The sequence below is a fragment of the Papaver somniferum genome, chromosome 9 (assembly GCF_003573695.1).
Source record: "Papaver somniferum cultivar HN1 chromosome 9, ASM357369v1, whole genome shotgun sequence".
Classification (NCBI taxonomy): domain Eukaryota; kingdom Viridiplantae; phylum Streptophyta; class Magnoliopsida; order Ranunculales; family Papaveraceae; genus Papaver; species Papaver somniferum.
The window spans coordinates 43,408,581-43,430,432 of NC_039366.1; the positions used below are offsets into that span (position 1 = coordinate 43,408,581).

General features: G+C 36.0%; 1 protein-coding gene across 1 annotated transcript; it reads left to right on the top strand.

Moving 5' to 3' along the window:
* Positions 1–841: 841 nt before the first annotated feature.
* Positions 842–2,390, top strand: LOC113311888. The gene is made up of 3 exons (XM_026560680.1): positions 842–860; positions 977–1,999; positions 2,098–2,390. Exons 1-3 carry the CDS (start codon positions 842–844, stop codon positions 2,388–2,390), a joined length of 1,335 nt encoding a protein of 444 aa, XP_026416465.1.
* Positions 2,391–21,852: the final 19,462 nt, after the last annotated feature.

The following is a 21,852-nucleotide window of genomic DNA, read 5'->3' on the forward strand; positions in this document are numbered from 1 at the left end:
TTTGTAATTCTTGTAATTACGTTTTTTTGCTTTAATAAACCATTTTGACCTAGCAAAAAAAAAGATGAATAGCCTATATGTACAAAGAGTTTACAAGAAAAGAGGTCCGAAGACCCCAAAAACTTACAAACTACTTAAATCTGAAATATGAAACATTTGGATATTCTAACGAATAAAGAAAATATGGTCTTTCATCATAGTTTAAAGCTTCACCATTTCTTAGAGAACAACCCCTCTTTGCCATGTTGTCTGCCGCGAAGTTAGCCTCACGATAGGTGTGCACAAAACGAAATGGAAACATATCTACTTTGAATCAAACTCCACCTGTGTTTAACAAACCAAAGAACGTTCGAAGTTGTCAATGCTGTAATAGCACCAACCGAGTATGAAGGAACAAGGACCTTGTTTTCAAACTTTTTCTGTTAAAGATGAGTTTATCTAGTTTACAATTTAGTCTCAGAAATCAATTTCTGACTTATAACAAAGTGTGTAGAGATTTTTGAGTTAACTTATATAAAATTCAACATTTTTATGAACTCTTTCTTTTTGTGTTAGATTTGTCTTTCTATTTGATTCAAGATTGATGAAATTTGATAGGATTTGGATTAGTTCTGCTCGTTCATCCTTCTTCTATTGTGAAATTTGATTTCCTTTATATTTTCTTGAATCAACATACATAGAAATGCAATTTTTACTGGACGTATTGCCTTAGAAAACAAAAGACCAAGCAAGCAAATTTTTTCTCTCTCCTAACTTTGCTCTGGCGATTTTAGGGTTTTCAAATTTTTTTCAAAAACTTTTTTCCGCGCTTCATCTTGGATCATCTCTTTGGTGATCAGAGATGGGGGAACAATCGTTTGGTGAGTCTAGTCATCAAAAGCTAACGTTTGATGAACTTGTTATGGGAAAAAACAAAAAAAAAAACATGTTTCTACTGCTATCGACATTACTACTCTACCAAACCCTACTATCAAAGATGGAAAACCAGCTGTGGTTATTCCGCAAGATTATTATGAAGAGGGCTGTCAAATATGGTGCTTCAGTCTCATTGGGAGGCTGGATCTCAAGGGTATCAAACTCAATGATGTTAAGATTAACTTGGAACAACAATGGAAGCTTGGAGAGGCTAAGGTGCAGTTCATCCCCATGAACCGGGGATTCTTCATCATCAAGTTGTTAACACAGGAATACAAAGAAAATTTTTATCGTGAGGGTAACAAGGATCCATGGATTGTGAACGAGCAACCTTTACGTCTGATCGAATGGTATCCAGGGTTCGACGTTGATAAACAATATACCTCTCACTCTACCGTCTGGGTCAAGTTTCCAGGTCTTCCGGTTGAAATGTGGGTGGAGAAGACGCTGTTAGCTTTAGGAAAATCTCTTGGAACTCCTATTGTGGTTGATAAGCGAACCCTAAACCATGAGTATGGGCATTACGCCTCAGTCCTGATCGATATTGATTTTGCAAAGCTTAATACAGATTATGTTTATGTTGAAGCTGGTGGACGCAATTTTTTGCAACCATTTGAAATCTTGAAAAGGCCGAAATATTATTCCAAGTGCAAAATAGTTGGTCACCTAGACTCAGAGTGCAGAAAGAAGCATGTTACTGCAGTTAATACGCCACCCGTTACTGCCAGTACGTCGCAGCAATCTCATGCTCTAGTTATCCACCAGGGTGAGACTAATACAGCATGGCAAGTTGCAGGTCAAAATAAGAATGGTAAAAAAAATCGAAAGGGAAGAGTTGATAACAACGTACAGCCTGCTACTGTGAGCATTGAAGACACTGTTGAGTTGGAACAACAGTTAGAAGATGAACTCGTGAATTCCGAAGCAATTTTGCGCAGGGCTACAGCTGAGTTTGAGAGAGCCAAACAAGCTAAGCTTGCGCATTCAGTTTTAGTTAACATGGAAAAGTCGCTGAGTACTGTTGCCTTGAATACTAAGCCAGTTGGGAATGTTGAATTGGCAAGAACTAGACTTCCTAATCCTGGTAGGATTCCTGTTTATCTTTGTCTACACCGGTGTGTGATGCTCTTGAAGAAAGTTCGGAATATATCTCTCATAACAAATTCAATATTCTGGGATCAGTTGGTGAGACTTTGAATAACCCTCTTTTGGAGATTAATAAGGTTGATGAAGTAGCTAAACGTGCTAAGCAGCAGCAGTTGATAGCTCTTCAAGCAAAAATTGATGCTTTGAGAGATAATGATTCCATGTCGGACTCGGAAGAATCTGAATTGGGAGTTCGTGCTCGAAAGGGTTCTTCACCAAGACTAAAATCCTCCTCAAATACTTCTCATCCAGTAAAGCTATCTAAAACTCAAACCCCCAAATTTAATTATGCAGGTTCTCTTTTGGAACATAAATGGATTTGCTCGTGATGCAACTCAATGTAAACTTAGTGAGTTAATTAGGGAGTTCAAGCCGGATATTTTTTGTCTTGCGGAACCAAAAGTTCATTGCTCGGTTGGTTTTGGTAATAGACTTCAGTTGGAAGGTTTTTATCCACATGTTATTCATAATGCGACTGCTTCTAGTATTGCTAATATGTGGATTTGCTACTTAAATGGTATTGTTCCCTCGGTTATTAATAGGAGCAAACATGCCATAACAGTTGAGGTTGATGGAGTTCATATCTCGTTTGTCCATGCTAGTTATGTTCAGGTTACTAGGCGAAGGCTTTGGCAGCAGCTTAATAGCCATGATACGTCGATCTCGTGTCTTGTCATGGGAAATTTCAATTGTATCCTTCGACTTGATGAGAAAAAGGGCGGTCTTGAGCCTAGGACTTCAGCAATTAATGAATCAACGTACATAGAAATGCAATTTTTACTAGACGTATTGCCTTAGAACATATTAATTGTAATTACAATACATTTTCAAACTTTTTATGTTAAAGATGAGTTTATCTAGTTTACAATTTAGTCTCAGAAATCAATTTCCGACTTATAGCGAAATGTGTAGACTTTTTTGAGTTGACGTATATAAAGTTCAACATTTTTATGAACTCTTTCTTTTTATGTTGGCTTTGTCTTTCTATTTGATTCAAGATAGATGAAATTTGTTAGGATTTAGATTACTTCTTCATGGTCTTTCATCTTTCTTCTATTGTGAAATTTGACTTCCTTCATATTTTCTTGAATCAACGTACATAGAAATGCAATTTTTACTAGACGTATTGCCTTAGAGCATATTAATTGTAATTACAATACATTATCCAAACTTTTTTTGTTAAAGATGACTTTATCCAGTTTACAATTTAGTCTCAGAAATCAATTTCCGACTTATAATGAAGTGTGTAAACTTTTTTGAGTTAACATATATTAAATTCAACATTTTTATAAACTCTTTATTTTTGTGTTGGCTTTGTCTTTCTATTTGATTCAAGATAGATGAAATTTTTTAGGATTTCGATTAGTTCTGCATTGCCTTTCATCCTTCTTCTATTGTGAAATTTGACTTCCTTCATATTTTCTTAAATCAACGTACATAGAAATGCAATTTTTAGTAGACGTAATGCCTTAGAACATATTATTTGTGATTACAATACATTTTTCAAACTTTTTCAGTTAAAGATGAGTTTATCTAGTTTACAATTTAGTCCCAGAAATCAATTTCCGACTTATAACGAAATGTGTAGACTTTTTTGAGTTAACGTATATAAAATTCAACATTTTTATGAACTGTTTCTTTTTGTGTTGGCTTTGTCTTTCTATTTGATTCAAGATAGATGAAATTTATTAGGATTTGGATTAGTTCTGCATGGTCTTTCATCCGTCTTCTATTGTGAAATTTAACTTCCTTCATATTTTCTTGAATCAACGTACATAGAAATGCAATTTTTACTACACATATTGCCTTAAAACATATTAATTGTTATTACAATATATTTTTCAAACTTTTTCTGTTAAAGATGAGTTTATCTAGTTTACAATTTAGTCTCAGAAATCAATTTCTAACTTATAACGAAGTGTGTAGACTTTTTTGAGTTAACGTATATTAAATTCAACATTTTTATGAACTCTTTGTTTTTGTGTTGGCTTTGTCTTGCTATTTGATTCAAGATAGATGAAATTTGTTAGGATTTGGATTAGGTCTGCATGGTCTTGCATCCTTCTTCTATTGTGAAATTTGACTTCCTTCATATTTTCTTGAATCAACGTACATAGAAATGCAATTTTTACTAGACGTATTGCCTTAGAATATATTAATTGTAATTACAATACATTTCTCAAACTTTTCCTGTTAAAGATGAGTTTATCTAGTTTACAATTTAGTCTCAGAAATCAATTTCCGACTTATAACGAAATGTGCAGAGTTTTTTGAGTTAATGTATATAAAATTCAACATTTTTATGAACTCTTTCTTTTTATGTTGGCTTTGTCTTTCTATTTGATTCAATATAGATGAAATTTGTTAGGATTTGGATTTTTTATTTGCTAAATCCAGATTGTATTAATGAATAGCCAATATGTACAAAGAGTTCACAAGAAAAGAGGTCCTAAGGCCCCAAAAACTTACAAACTATTTAAATCTGAAATAAGAAACATAAGGAAATTCTAAATGCCTAAGAAAATCCGGCCTGTCATCAAAACTTAACCCTTCACCATTTCTAAGATAACATCCCCTTTTTGCCATACAATCAGCTGTAAAATTTGCCTCACGAAAAGTATGAACAAAACGAATAGAATCATAACTTTCATTAATTCTTCTCCACCTGTGCTTAACAAACCAAGGAAGATTTGTACCCGTCAAGGCAGCAATCACTCCCATTGAATCTGAACGCACAAGAACCTTTCTCATATTCCACTTCAAAGCCCATTCTAAACCAACAATAACACCATAAAGTTCTGCCAAGAAATTATTAGTAATTCCCAGCCCAATGCTCATAGCCCCTACAAAGTTACAATCCGCATCACGCACCACAACACCAGCCCCTGCAGCACCTGGGTTTCCTTTGGCCGCACCATCACAACATAATAAAATCTCATCCCTATTAGGAGGATGCCAAAAAACTTCAATTGGTTCTACCTGATGTACCTGCCTATGAGCCACACGGAAGTGGTTCAAAATCTCCAAATCTGCTGAAGTATTACGCATAGAACTCTTCAGCCTAACAGAATATTCATGAACCAAAAAGAAAACCCTCTTCTTGAAGAAGTGAATGTTAGCTGCCAAATTTTGAAAACAAGCTAAATTTCTAGTCTGCCACAACTCCGAGCGAATCACTAAATTAGCAAGAAGCCATAAATCCTTAATAATACGACTCCTACCTTTTGCTGATTTATATGAAGTCACAACATCATAATAAGGTCTTAAATTAAACAAACCTGAACACCACTGCCAGATTTGCGTAGCAAACGGACAACTCCATATAATGTGCTCCAAAGATTCCTCATCAGCCTTGTATAAGTAACATTTGTTGGCTAATTCAATTTTGAATCTACTCATAATCTTGTCTTGAGTAGCACAAACCTCTCTACAAATCTTCCAATTCTGGGCAGCAAGTTTTGGATGAATTTCTTTCTTCCACAAAAGATCATACACCGCTGAAGTTGAATACTCCCTTCTAATTAGGTTCTTAGCTGATGAAACAGAAAAACGTCCATTCATCTCTGGCATCCAAATTCTAACATCCTTCCCTCCTTGCAACAAAGGCAAATCATCCAAGACTACCCCAGCACGCACCAAATTCTGAAGATGACTACCCTGCAACTTCCAAGTATTATTATCAATAATATCACTAACCTTAACATTTCTGTCTAGATCAGTTTCATTAAGCATATCAGCAATGCTCTCATTCCCATACCAAACATCAAAATAAAGAGATGTAGCCCTCCCATCACCAATAAGAACCTTAGAATGCTTGTCCACAATAGAATGAATCAATTTAATGCCCGGAAAAATTGAAGAATTCACACCATAATGTTTGATACCACCATTTCTAGTAGTAAACTTTGCCCATAAAAAACGAGCCCATTTCTTGTCTGAAGAACGAATACTCCAGCACAGCTTCATGAGGAGAGCTTTATTAATAACAACCATGCTGGTTATACCAAGACCACCTTCCTTCAGAGGACAACAAACTTTAGGATACCCAACAACAAATTTCTTAGTAACATCAGCATCACCAGACCAAAGAAAATTACGAATGGCTCTTTCCGCCTGTTGAACAAACTTTCTAGGCCACTTGTACACCGCCATGTTGTGAATGGCATAGCTTGCTATCACTGAATTAATAAGAACAACTCTATCTTGAAAAGAAAGTAATCTTCCCTTCCAAACCGAAAGTTGATTCTTTATTTTCTCTATCACATTGCTAATGTGACGATATCTAACATCCCCAGGCATGATCTGAACTCCCAAATACCTGTCCGGAAAATTGGAAACTTCCATACCAAGTAAATTAGTGATTGTTCCACAGCGACTCAAGGAACCACCACCATAATAAACCTTACTCTTTTGACGACAAACATATTTCCCAGAGGCACTTTGATATTTACCAAGCAAAGCTAGAAGATTACGCAAACTCTTCATATTGCCTTTACAAAAAATCATAATGTCATCAGCAAAGAAAAGATGAGTGGGAGAAATACCTTTCTTCGAGAGCATTGGCGTCATCTTCTTTTCCACAAACAACTTCGTGAGATTTCTACTCAGAACATCTTCAATAAGAACAAAAATAAGGGGAGATAAAGGATCACCTTGCCTCAGACCTCTATTGATTGTGAAGAAACCCTCAGGACTTCCATTAAGAAGAATAGAAATCCTTGCTGAATTAAGGATTGACCAGATCCAAGAACACCATGTATGAGAGAAACCATATTTTCGAAAAACCTCTAAGACAAAGGACCAGCTAACCGTGTCAAAAGCTTGAGTAATATCTAGCTTCAACCCCAAATTACCATCCCTCCGCTTAGTTTTTAAATCATTGATCATCTCCGACGCCACACTAATGTTCTCATGAATATTTCTCCCCTTCATAAAAGCAACTTGCTCTTCTGAAACCAAATTATCAAGAACACTCCCCAGTCTTGTAGCTAAAATCTTAGTAAAAATCTTAAATAAAAAATTACTAAGACCAATAGGCCTGAAGTTTCGAAGAGAATTGGCCCCTCTAAACTTGGCAAGTAAAATAATAAGACTAGAATTAGTACCTTGAGGAATCATCTGCTGACGCCAGCAATACGTGACAGCATTGAAAAGGTCTTGCTGAATCACATCCCAGCAATGCCTATAGAAACAACCAGAGAAACCATCCGTCCCAGGGGCACTATCAGCGCCAAGATCAAAAACAGCATTCTTAATCTCTTCAATAGTAGGAATCTCATCCATTCTCTGACTATCTTCCACGGAAATAATGTATGATCATATTGAAACAAAGCATCATCAATAGGCAACTCAGCACCATTAAATTTATCCTCAAAATAGGCCACGGTGTGGTCTTTAATTTGGTCACAATCAGTTATAACAACCCCATTATCATCCACCAACTCCGAAATCATGTTACTACTCCTTCTAGTCCTAATATTGGCATGAAAAAAAGAAGTATTACTAGCACCTTCCTGAAGCCATTTATTTCTTGACTTTTGCTTCAACATAGTAGCTTGTTGTGCACGAATTTCCTGAAGTGTAACTGAAGCCTCTTTGGCATAATTCAGCTTAGTTACATCCTCTGGATCCTTATCTGAAATTGTAAGCGCCACTTCCATAGTCAACTGCGCTTGCTTGAGCTTAGCATACACATTGCCAAAGACACGTAAATTCCACTCTTTCATGATAACCTTTAACCTTTTAAGTTTGGAAGGAAAAATAAAAGCAGGCGTACCAGTAATAGGGGCGTTCCAACTCTTACTCACCATGCGCATGAAGTCTGAATGAGAAAACCACATCTTCTGAACTCTAAAAGGAGCTCGTTTCGGTCTAGTATTAACAAAAGGAAAGCCAATAAGAGTGGAATGGTCAGAAACTTCATGAGGAAGAGCTTTACACCTCCAATTCTCAAACTTAATAAGCCACGCCTCATTGATCAAAGCTCTATCTAGCTTACAAAGTATTCTACGAACACCAGATTGTCCATTAGCCCAAGTGAACTTAGAACCCAAAAAATCAGCTTCAAAAAGATCATTATCCTCCATCCAATCACTAAAATCATTGATGACTGAAGTACGTGGTTGTCTACCTCCTCTCTTCTCCTCATTGCGAAGAAACACAATTAAAATCACCCATAACCAACCATGGAGTATTATTATCAACTGAAGAAAATTGATGCCATAAACTTCTTCTCGTGACACGTAAACAGCTAGCATGAACAAAGGAAATCAAAACCCCCTCTACTTCAATAGTAATAGCTTGCCTACTAGAATTCATAACTACAGGCGTAGCTATGCAGCTGGACCAAAAAATCCATATGTTTCCTTTAGACGAACCAACAGAATTATGAATAGCTTCTTTCTTATAGCCATCCACATATAAAGTTTGCAAGAAATTTAAAGTACAATGTACCTTTGGCTCTGCAATACATAAAATATCCGGCTTGAAATCATGAAATAACTCAGGCAACTTATTCTTAGCAGCATCACGTGCAATGCCATTTATGTTCCAATATAGAACACGCATTAAAAACCAGATTTGGAGGAGTTAGTATCAATCTGAGAAGTTGCACCAGAATTAATTCTTGGTAAACTTCCTTTTTCAGCACAAATTCTCAAATTGGAGTCCTGAAGAGACTCGGAATCAGAAGCATTCCTACCCTCAGTAGTATTCACTACCTTATGCATGGATTGCACGCGAACACGCCTAGCTTCTTGATCAGCCCTAAACTTTGCATCAGCTGAACTCTCCTCCACATCTTGAATTGTTTCAATAGCATTATATCTGTTTTTATTCAAAAGAAACTCCCCAGCCGTAAGCTGATCACAAAGAGGAGTAGGAGTTGCGGTCACAATCCTAACAGGTTTGGGAATCCTAGTTCCAACCAAACTTGTTATAGTTGATGGATTAGTTTCACCCACTTTTCCATTCTTAACTAAAACTGATTTTGAAGACTGCGCTTGTTTAGTTCTCGCCAATTCAACATAGACAGATTCAAAATCAGCTTTGGCTTGTGCCATAACAACCTCCAACTGCTGAGCCTTCACCAGCTTAGCAGCAAACTCCACATCAGCTTCTTCACCAGCAATATTATCAACAACATCACGAACATCTACATTGACGTTGTGAGCTTTTTTCTTACCCTTCTTCTTACGCCTAGCCACTTGCCATTCCCCACCAGCAGGTTTAGGAATATTGCTCACGCCAGGTTGAGAATCATCAACGCTAACTTGTTTGCTTACCACAAGTTGTCGCTCAGTATTTTCCTTCTGCTGCTTTCTACATTCATGATCAGTATGCCCAATCAACTTGCACTTGGAACAATATTTTGGAACTTTTTGAATCTCAACAGATTGCCAAAAATCTAAACCCCCAACCGTAATATGAATAGCATCAGTAGCTGCTTCAGCAAAATTAATATCCACCAAAACTGATGCAAAGTGACCATATTCATGAGCAAGAGTACGTCTATCAACCACAATTGGAGTTCCTAATGATTTAGCCAAGGACAATAGCGTTTTTTCTGTCCAGAATTCTAATGGAAGCCCTAGAAAAGAAACCCACACGGAAGCATGAAATGATCTTTGTTTTTCAGCATCAAAACCAGGAAACCATTCAATTAGGGTTAGCTTTTGATGCCTAAAAAACCAAGCTTCAGCATTCAAAAGCTTTTCTTTTGCTGTTTGGGATTGTAACTTGATGGTGAAGAAACCTCTACTCATAGGAATTAGCTGAACCGCACCTTGACCTAGCTGCCATTGATGTTCCAAATCATCCTTCACCTCTTGGAAAGTAATTCATTTGAAATCTAAACGTCCAATAAGACTGAATTTCCAAATATCACAACCTTCCAAATAGAAAGATTCAGGTAAAACAATCGCTTCTTTTTTTTTTAGCTAGGTCAAAAAAGTTTATTAAGCCAAAAGAACGTAATTACAAGAATTACAAAAAAGAAGCACAAAACTCCCTACCCCCATAAACCAAAGGGGACTAAAAACAAAAAAGAAATAACAAAAGTAGTAACCAGAAAATTAAAAGAAGCTACCTATATTTATAGCCAACTCCTTTCAATTTACTTCTGCTGCAACCAACTCTATACGATTTGCTCTTAGAAAAAATTCCATCCATAATATCCGTATCAAAAGCATAGTTACCCAAGACATCTTCATCTTCATCCACATAAAACTCTCCATCTTCATCCTCAGAGGCAAAGTTACCAGGAACAAGCTTAATAGGAGACAACTTACTAGGAGATTTTTTCTTTGAATTCATACTTTCCATTTGCTCCCTCTTTTCTTTGAGATATTTTCGTCTAAAAGCTGGACTTCTAATGAACTGAGCACGCACATCTTCCAACTGAATATTGCTTGCCACCTCTAATTCTTCCTTAGACAAAATATTATTCTTATCAAAAACAGTATCAACCAACCCCGATTGAATTTCCATGTTAGTGTTACGGCTTGGAGATTCCTCAATAGACTTGCTGGGAGAAGATTCCAAACTTGAATCAGATTGCAAAGAACGCTTTGCTAAAATATTAGCAGCCTGTTTGGCAACTTTCCTACCTTTTTTCCTTGCTAAAATGTCAACATCAACCTCACCCCAACTTTTAGAACCCATACTAACATCTGAGTCACTAGATTCTACTTGATCTTCCTCCTCTTCCTCAATAATAACATTAATAAGGCCTAACTCAGATTCCAGAACATCAAATTTGTTTTTAACCACAACTTCAGTTTGCATCAAATCATCCGCAAAAGGAGTATAATTCTTCACAAAAGGAGTAAAAGAGAAAATACCTTTGCTAGGGGGTTTCTTTCCTTTCACTTGAGTCCATTCATCTTTAGAAAAGCTCTGAGCAGCCATATCTTTCTGAGCTGCAATATTATTTTTACAATGAATAAACTTCATCTGAGCCTCACGCAACTCAGCAGCAGATTTAGCTAGCTCCTTTTCCAACTGATTAGCATCAATAACGTCAGTAGGAGTGTTTTTAAGATTTATCAAATCAACCACGGTCTGACCTGCATGGCCTGCATTGATACAATCTGTACGTGTAATATCTTCACTAGCTGTAGCTCCAACAACTTCAGAAGTTCCTTTATTCACGACTCTTATTTGAGTTTCCAAATCAGACACGGATTGAGTTGTAGATATTTTGTTTATCCCGGAATGAGCTGAAGAGTTTTGGTTCATCCCGGACTCTGCATTGATAGAATCTATTCGTGTAATATCTTCTCTAGCTGTAGCTCCAACAACTTCAGAAGTTTCTTTATTCACGACTCTTATTTCAGTTTCCAATTCAGACACGGATTGAGTTATCCCGGACTGAGCTGAAGTTTGGTTCATCCCGGACTTTGCATGGTCTGCATGAGCAGATTGTGTACGTGCAGCAAGCACTTTCTTGGCTGCAATTGCGTTTTGCAATCTAAGCTGAGCCGCATCATCCCTCTCAGCTGAAGCATCAACCATATTATCCTCCTTATTCTCCAGATTCAAAGACTTCTGCTCTTCCTCATTAGTTTTAGGTGACTTTGCTTGCCAAACTTTATGAACAAGCTGTTTTTCCTTACCAGCAGCCTTCATGCTATTCTTCTTTTTGCATTCACCATCAAGATGCCCAATAATATTGCAAGATAAACAAAATTTAGGTGAACTTGGTATATCAACATATTGCCAAAAAAATTTACCTCCTGCAGTGATAGAGATTCGGTCAGGAATATGCTTTGCAAAGTCTATATCTACCAAAACAGCTGCGAAGTAACCATATTCCAGATTTAGGGTTCTTTGATCCACCACAATTGGTGTTCCAAGGATTTTCCCAATAGAAAGTAAAGATTTCTCAGTCCATATCTCAATAGGGAGACTAAGAAAACGTACCCAAACAGCTGCATGGGACGTTCTTTGTTTATCAGGATTAAAACCTGGGTACCAATCAATCAGCCTCAGAATTGTTGATTGACAAACCACTTTTCAGCACGAATCTTCTCCTTTTCCAATTCTGAAGATAACATAATAACAAAGAATCCTTTGCTCATAGGTATAAACTTACACCTATTCTTAAGTTTCCATTGATTTTCAAGGATTTTTTGAACCTCAACAAACTTTAAACCTGTAGCATCCAGTCTAGCTATGAAGCTATATTGAAAAGGCTTGCATCCTTCCTGATAATAATCATTAGGGATGACAAGAGCTGGCTCACCCTCAACAAGAGTAGGATTTGGTAACAAGGAAATATCAACTGAAGTTGGATTTAGGGTTTTACGTTCCCTAACTTTTTCAGCAAAAGAAACTGTTTTAGCATGGTTCTGATTTGAGCTACTAGGAATATTATCTAAAGAATGAATCATCATGAATCAACGTATTGATTCTGATAATCCGAAGACATAAAGCTTGAAACCCTAAACGTGAAAATATTTTGTTTTCCAAAATCGCCAAAAAAAGAAAAAAACGGACATTCTCTTTCCTCCCTCTTTTTCTTTGATTATGTTGATTCAAGAAAATATGAAGGAAGTCAAATTTCATAATAGAAGAAAGATGAAAGATCATGCAGAACTAATCCAAATCCAAACAAATTTCATCTATCTTGAATCAAATAGAAAGACAAAGCCAACATAAAAAGAAAGAGTTTATAAAAATGTTGAATTTTATATACGTTAACTCAAAAAAGTCTTCACATTTCGTTATAAGTCGGAAATTGATTTCTGAGACTAAATTGTAAACTAGATAAACTCATCTTTAACAGAAAAAGTTTGAAAAATGTATTGTAATTACAATTAATATGTTCTAAGGCAATACGTCTAGTAAAAATTGCATTTCTATGTACGTTGATTCAAGTAAATATGAAGCAAGTCATATTTCACAATAGAAGAAGAATGAAAGACCATGCAGAACTAATACAAATCCTAACAAATTTCATCTATCTTGAATCGAATAGAAAGACAAATCCAACACAAAAAGAAACAGTTCATAAAATGTTGAATTTAATATGCGTTAACTTAAAAAAGTATACACATATCGTTATAAGTCGGAAATTGATTTCTGAGACTAAATTGTAAACTAGATAAACTCATCTTTAACAGAAAAAGTTTGAAAAATGTATTGTAATTACAATTAATATGTTCTAAGGCAATACGTATAGTAAAAATTGTATTTCTATGTACGTTGATTCAAGAAAATATGAATCAAGTCAAATTTCACAATAGGAGAAGAATGAAATACCATGCAGAACTAATCCAAATCCTAACAAATATCATCTATCTTGAATCGCATAGAAAGACAAAGCCAACACAAAAAGAAACAGTTCATAAAAATGTTGAATTTTATATACGTTAACTCAAAAAAGTCTACACATTTCTTTATAAGTCGGAAATTGATTTCTGAGACTAAATTGTAAACTAGATAAACTCATCTTTAACAGAAAAAGTTTGAGAAATGCATTGTAATTACAATTAATATGTTCTAAGGCAATACGTCTAGTTAAAATTGCATTTCTATGTACGTTGATTCAAGAAAATATGAAGCAAGTCAAATTTCACAGTAGAAGAAAAATGAAAGACCATGCAGAACTAATCCAAATCCTAACAAATTTCATCTATATTGAATCAAATAGAAAGACAAAGCCAACATAAAAAGAAAGAGTTCATAAAAATGTTGAATTTTATATACGTTAACTCAAAAAACTCTGCACATTTCGTTATAAGTCGGAAATTGATTTCTGAGACTAAATTGTAAACTAGATAAACTCATCTTTAACAGGAAAAGTTTGATAAATGTATTGTAATACAATTATATATTCTAAGGCAATACGTCTAGTAAAAATTGCATTTCTATGTACGTTGATTCAAGAAAATATGAAGGAAGTCAAATTTCACAATAGAAGAAGGATGCAAGACCATGCAGACCTAATCCAAATCCTAACAAATTTCATCTATCTTGAATCAAATAGCAAGACAAAGCCAACACAAAAACAAAGAGTTCATAAAAATGTTGAATTTAATATACGTTAACTCAAAAAAGTCTACACACTTCGTTATAAGTTAGAAATTGATTTCTGAGACTAAATTGTAAACTAGATAAACTCATCTTTAACAGAAAAAGTTTGAAAAATATATTGTAATAACAATTAATATGTTTTAAGGCAATATGTGTAGTAAAAATTGCATTTCTATGTACGTTGATTCAAGAAAATATGAAGAAGTCAAATTTCACATAGAGACGGAGTGAAAGACCATGCAGAACTAATCCAAATCCTAATAAATTTCATATCTTGAATCAAATAGAAAGACAAAGCCAACACAAAAAAGAAACAGTTCATAAAAATGTTGAATTTTATATACGTTAACTCAAAAAAGTCTACACATTTCGTTATAAGTCGGAAATGATTTCTGGGACTAAATTGTAACTAGATAAACTCATCTTTAACTGAAAAAGTTTGAAAAATGTATTGTAATCACAAATAATATGTTCTAAGGCATTACGTCTACTAAAAATTGCATTTCTATGTACGTTGATTTAAGAAAATATGAAGGAAGTCAAATTTCACAATAGAAGAAGGATGAAAGGCAATGCAGAACTAATCGAAATCCTAAAAAATTTCATCTATCTTGAATCAAATAGAAAGACAAAGCCAACACAAAAATAAAGAGTTATAAAAATGTTGAATTTAATATAGGTTAACTCAAAAAAGTTTACACACTTCATTATAAGTCGGAAATTTATTTTGAGATAAATTGTAAACTGGATATAAAGTCATCTTTAACAAAAAAAGTTTGGATAATGTATTGTAATTACAATTAATATGCTCTAAGGCAATACGTCTAGTAAAAATTGCATTTCTATGTACGTTGATTCAAGAAAATATGAAGGAAGTCAAATTTCACAATAGAAGAAAGATGAAAGACCATGAAGAAGTAATCTAAATCTAACAAATTTCATCTATCTTGAATCAAATAGAAAGACAAAGCCAACATAAAAAGAAAGAGTTCATAAAAATGTTGAACTTTATATACGTCAACTCAAAAAAGTCTACACATTTCGCTTAAGTCGGAAATTGATTTCTGAGACTAAATTGTAAACTAGATAATCATCTTAACATAAAAAGTTTGAAAATGTATTGTAATTACAATTATATGTTCTAAGGCAATACGTCTAGTAAAAATTGCATTTCTATGTACGTTGATTCATTAATTGCTGAAGTCCTAGGCTCAAGACCCGCCCTTTTTCTCATCAAGTCGAAGGATACAATTGAAATTTCCCATGACAAGACACGAGATCGACGTATCATGGCTATTAAGCTGCTGCCAAAGCCTTCGCCTAGTAACCTGAACATAACTAGCATGGACAAACGAGATATGAACTCCATCAACCTCAACTGTTATGGATGTTTGCTCCTATTAATAACCGAGGGAACAATACCATTTAAGTAGCAAATCCACATATTAGCAATACTAGAAGCAGTCGCATTATGAATAACATGTGGATAAAAACCTTCCAACTGAAGTCTATTACCAAAACCAACCGAGCAATGAACTTTTGGTTCCGCAAGACAAAAAATATCCGGCTTGAACTCCCTAATTAACTCACTAAGTTTACATTGAGTTGCATCACGAGCAAATCCATTTATGTTCCAAAAGAGAACCTGCATAATTAAATTTGGGGGTTTGAGTTTTAGATAGCTTTACTGGATGAGAAGTATTTGAGGAGGATTTTAGTCTTGGTGAAGAACCCTTTCGAGCACGAACTCCCAATTCAGATTCTTCCGAGTCCGACATGGAATCATTATCTCTCAAAGCATCAATTTTTGCTTGAAGAGCTATCAACTGCTGCTGCTTAGCACGTTTAGACTTCATCAACCTTATTAATCTCCAAAAGAGGGTTATTCAAAGTCTCACCAACTGATCCCAGAATATTGAATTTGTTATGAGAGATATATCCGAACTTTCTTCAGAGCATCACACAACGGTGTAGACAAAGATAAACAGGAATCCTACCAGGATTAGGAAGTCTAGTTCTTGCCAATTCAACATTCCCAACTGGCTTAGTATTCAAGGCAACAGTACTCAGCGACTTTCCATGTTAACTAAAACTGAATGCGCAAGCTTAGCTTGTTGGCTCTCTCAAACTCAGCTGTAGCCCTGCGCAAATGCTTCGGAATTCACGAGTTCATCTTCTAACTGTTGTTCCAACTCAACAGTGTCTTCAATGCTCACAGTAGCAGGTGTACGTTGTTATCAACTCCCTTTCGATTTTTTTACCATTCTTATTTGACCTGCAACTTGCCATGCTGTATTAGTCTCACCCTGGTGGATAACTAGAGCATGAGATTGCTGCGACGTACTGTATGCAGTAACGGGTGGCGTATTAACTGCAGTAACATGCTTCTTTCTGCACTCTGAGTCTAGGTGACCAACTATTTTGCACTTGGAATAATATTTCGGCCTTTTCAAGATTTCAAATGGTTGCAAAAAATTGCGTCCACCAGCTTCAACATAAACATAATCTGTATTAAGCTTTGCAAAATCAATATCGATCAGGACTGAGGCGTAATGCCCATACTCATGGTTTAGGGTTCGCTTATCAACCACAATAGGAGTTCCAAGAGATTTTCCTAAAGCTAACAGCGTCTTCTCCACCCACATTTCAACCGGAAGACCTGGAAACTTGACCCAGACGGTAGAGTGAGAGGTATATTGTTTATCAACGTCGAACCCTGGATACCATTCGATCAGACGTAAAGGTTGCTCGTTCACAATCCATGGATCCTTGTTACCCTCACGATAAAAATTTTCTTTGTATTCCTGTGTTAACAACTTGATGATGAAGAATCCCCGGTTCATGGGGATGAACTGCACCTTAGCCTCTCCAAGCTTCCATTGTTGTTCCAAGTTAATCTTAACATCATTGAGTTTGATACCCTTGAGATCCAGCCTCCCAATGAGACTGAAGCACCATATTTGACAGCCCTCTTCATAATAATCTTGCGGAACAACCACAGCTGGTTTTCCATCTTTGATAGTAGGGTTTGGTAGAGTAGTAATGTCGATAGCAGTAGAAACATGGTTTTTGTCCCTCCGTTATGATTTTACAATCAGCATAGGCATGTCCTATGATATTGCAATGTTTACAATATGCAGGCTTCTTAGGAATATCCACTGATTGTGAAAATTTCCTCCCACCAGATGAGAGAATGATCTCCTCAGCAACGTTTTCAGCAAAATTAATATCAATCAAAACAGATGCAAAATAACCATAATCATGATTTAAAGTTTTTGAATCCACCACAATAGGTGTACCAAGAGTTTTACCTAAGGATAAGAGGGTTTCTTCCGTCCATAATTCCATGGGAAGACCTGGAAACTTTACCCAGACAACAACATGAGAAGTTCTTTGTTTTGAAGGATCAAAACTTGGAAACCACTCTTGCAACTTCAATGCTTGATTTTCAACAATCCATGACTCCTTACGGTTCACTTTTTGCTGATCCTCTTTGGAAGATAACTTTATAATGAAAAAACCTTTACTCATAGGCACGAACTTCACTTTATCTTCACCCAGCTGCCATTGTTCTACAAGTGACTTTTTAACAACGCCAAAATTCATATCCTTAAAAACAAGCCTCCCAATGAGACTATACTGCCATATAGCACATCCCTTTTGAAAGAAATTGTCTGGAATCACCAAGGATGGTTTTCCGTCTTCCATAGTAGGGTTAGGAAGCGTACCCAAATCAATGGAAGTGGTATTTAGTTGTTTCTTACCAGCAACCATTTCTGCAAAAGATATAATCTTCATATTACCGGGATCCGAAGATTTCCCCATCTTGAAACACCCAAAGGATGAACAAGATTAGAGAAAACGTGATTTTTTTTTAAACCCTAAAATCGCCAGAGCTTTTTTAGGAGAGAGAAAATTCAAGAGTCCGTGAACTCACTAAACTGAAATTTGGACTTGCAAAGGTAACACTTATTAGTAAGATTGACCCTGCATCTGATCCTGATTTTGTCTTGCGTAGCACAAGCTTCTCGCACCACCTTCCAATTTTGTGCAGCTAAGTTTGGATGTATAACCTTCCTCCACAACAGCCCATACACGTCCAAGACATTATACTTCTTCCTTATTAGCTGTTTTGCTGAACTGACAGTAAAGTTACCTCTCATCTTCGGGATCCAGACTCTATGATCATCTCCTCCTTGTGGCGTTGGTAAGTTATTCAAATCCACTCCCGCACGAAGCAAATTCTGAATATGATCGCCTTGCAGCTGCCATTCATTGTTAGAAAGCAAAGTACTTACCATGACAGTACTATTCAGCTCATTATCACCAAGAATATTAGCAATTCATTCATTACCATTCCAAACATCATAATAAAGAGAAGTGGCTCGCCCATCACCAAGAAGCACTTTCGTATTTCTATCCACAATATTATGAACCAATCTAACACCAGGCAAGATAGAAGAGTTCACACCATATTTCTTAATTCTACCAGTCTGTGTAGTATATTTCGCCCATAAGAAACGCGCCCACTTCTTATTAGAAGAACGAATACTACACCAAAATTTCATGAGAAGAGCCCTATTTGTAACTGCCATACTTGTAATACTCAAACTTTTTTTTTTTGATAAGTCAAAAATGTATTAATATAAATCAAATTTACAAGAGTAGTTTACAAGAAAAGAGGTCGAAAAACCCCAAAAACTTGTAAACTATTTGAAAATAATAACTTCTCCAAAAGCCAAAAAGGCTCAAGAGACTCATAGCTAAAAAAAACCAGAAAACAAACAAAGTAAAGAATCAAGTGTCTCTACCCCCTCCTTTGTTCTTAGTTTTCTTCTTTGGAGCCTCCAAAAAGGCTGAAGAGACTCAAACCACCTTCCTTCACAGGGCTGCAAACTTTTTAAAAACCAACCACAAACTTCCTCGCAACTTATGAATCCCCGGACCAAAGAAAATTGCGTATAACCCGCTCACATTGCATAATGAACTTCCTTGGCCATTTGTAAACAACCATATTGTGAATGGCATAGCTAGCAATCACAGAGTTAATAAGAACCACACGGTCTTGAAAAGAAAGAATTTTTCCTTTCCAAATTGAAAGTTGCTTCTTGATTTTATCAATAACATTACTTATATGACGATATTTAATAGCTCCAGGCATAATTTGGACACCTAAATATCTGTCCAGGAAAGTACAGACTTCCATACCAAGTGAATCCGTGATAGTTCTACAACGACTCAAGGTTCCACCATAAAAAACCTTGTTTTTTTGATGACATACTGTTTGACCCGAGGCCGATTGATATTTACCAAGTAACGTAAGAAGATTATGCAAACTCTTCAAGTTACCTTTGCAAAATATCATTATGTCATCAGCGAAAAAAAGATGAGTAGGAGAAATACCTTTTCTCGAAAGCATTGGCGTCATTTTTTTCTCAAGAAAGAGCTTGGTGAGGTTTCTACTAAGAACATCTTCAATCAGCACGAAGATAAGAAGAGACAAAGGATCACCTTGACGTGGGCCTCTATTAATCTTGAAAAAACCTTCTGGACTACCATTGAGGAGGATAGAAATACGGGCTGAACTGAGAATCGAATAAATCCAAGAACACCAGCTTTGGGGAAAACCATACCTTCAAAACACCTCTAAGACAAAAGACCCACTAACCGTGTCAAAAGCTTGAGTAACGTATAGCTTTAGGCCCACATTGCCATTTTTCCGCTTAGTTTTCAGATCATTCACCATCTCCGACGCCACACTGATGTTCTCATGAATATTTCTAACCTTCATAAAAGCAACTTGCTCCTCTGAAACCAGCTTATCAAGAACACTTCCAAGTCTTGTAGCTAGGATCTTAGTAAAAATTTTAAGGAAAAAATTACTAAGACCAATAGGCCGAAAGTTACGAAGAGTATTAGCACCCCTTACCTTGGCCAATAAAATCAGAAGACTAGAATTTACCCCATTAGGAATCCTTTGTTGTTGCCAACAATAAATAATAGCATTGTATAAGTCTTGTTGAATCACGTCCCAACAATGTCTATAAAAACATCTAGAGAAACCATCAGGTCCTGGAGAACTATCAGCATCAAGGTCATAAATAGCAGCCTTTATTTCATCATAAGTAGGAATCGCATCCATTCTTTGACTTTCCTCCATAGAGATAATGTCATGCTCATCAATTGGAAGCTCTTCCCCATTAAATTTAGACTCAAAATAAGTTACCGTGTAATCTCTAATCTGGTCACAATTAGAGAGAATATTCCCATCATCATCTACCAATACCGAAATCATATTGCTGCTCCTGCGAGTTGGAATATTGGCATGAAAGAAAGAAGTATTACTTGCACCGTCAGTAAGCCACTTATTACGAGATTTTTGCTTCAACATAATGGATTGACGCATACGGATTTCCTGAAGTGTAACCGAAGCCTCCTCAGCAAAATTCAGCTTAGTTACGTCTTCCGGATCCTCATCAGAAATACGAAGAGCAACTCCATTGTTAATTTAACATGTTTGAGTCTAGCATTAATATTACCAAAAACACGTAAATTCCACTCCTTCATGTCAGCCTTTAATCTCTTAAGCTTGAAGGGGTAGATATAAGCAGGGGAACCAGAAACAGGAGCATTCCAACTCTCCATAACCATACACATGAAATCAGGATGAGTGAACCACATTTTTTGAACTCTAAAAGGAGCTCTTTTAGGTCTTGAATTTACAAAAGGATAGCCTATAAGCGTAGAATGATCAGAAACTTCACGAGGAAGAGCTTTACACCGCCAATTCTCAAACTTCGTAAGCCATGCTTCATTAATGACAGCCCGATCCAACTTGCAAAGAATTCTATGAACACCTGATTGACCATTGGCCCAAGTGTATTTAGAACCCAAAGAATCAGCTTCAAAAAGGTTATGGTCATCTAGCCAATAACTGAAATCATTAATAGCTGAAGTACGTGGTTTACAACCCCCTTTCTTTTCATCATTATGAAGCAAACAATTGAAATCACCCATGACCAACCGTGGAGTACTATTATCAACTGAAGAAAGCTGCTGCCATAAGCTTCTTCGTGTAACTTGAAAACAACTAGCATGAACAAAAGATATAAGAACACCTTCCGTTTCAATAGAAATTGCCCGTCTACTAGAATTAATAACCACCGGAGTAGTCATATCAACGTACCATCAAATCCATAAATTCCCTTTAGACGAACCAATAAAATTATGTATAACTTCTTTTTTATAACCCTCAACATGTAAGCCCTGCAAAAAATATTAAGAGTACAATGTACCTTAGGCTCAGCAAGACAGAATACGTCAGGTTTAAAATCTCTAAGTAAAATTTCGCGACTCATCACGAGAAAATCCATTGATGTTCCAAAAAAGAACATGCATTATAAACTGGGATTGGAGGAGTTAACTAGCTGTGGAGAAACACCAGTATTCAAACCTGGTGAATTTCCTTGTATAACAAGGTTACTTAAATTGTTTGTATCCAAATCCGTAGCTGAAGAGATTTCGAAAACTGAATCCTGTCGAGGAACCCTGGCTGCAACTCGAGTTAAAGCAGTAATCAGTGCTCTCCTAGCTTCCTGGTCAACTCTAAACTGAGCATCACAAGAGCTTTCCGCAACTGGGATTGAGTTGAGAGCGTCAAATTTATTTTGCAAAACAAATTCTCCAGCTAACAATTGATCACAAAAAGGAGTCGCAGGGATAACAAGAGTCCTATCAGGGTTAGGAATCATATTT

Excerpts from the sequence above, each read along its gene's own strand:
- LOC113311888 (XM_026560680.1), top strand. Across the intron at positions 2,000-2,097 it reads AACTAGACTTCCTAATCCTG|TTGGTGAGACTTTGAATAAC; the intron begins GTAGGATTCCTG and ends TTCTGGGATCAG.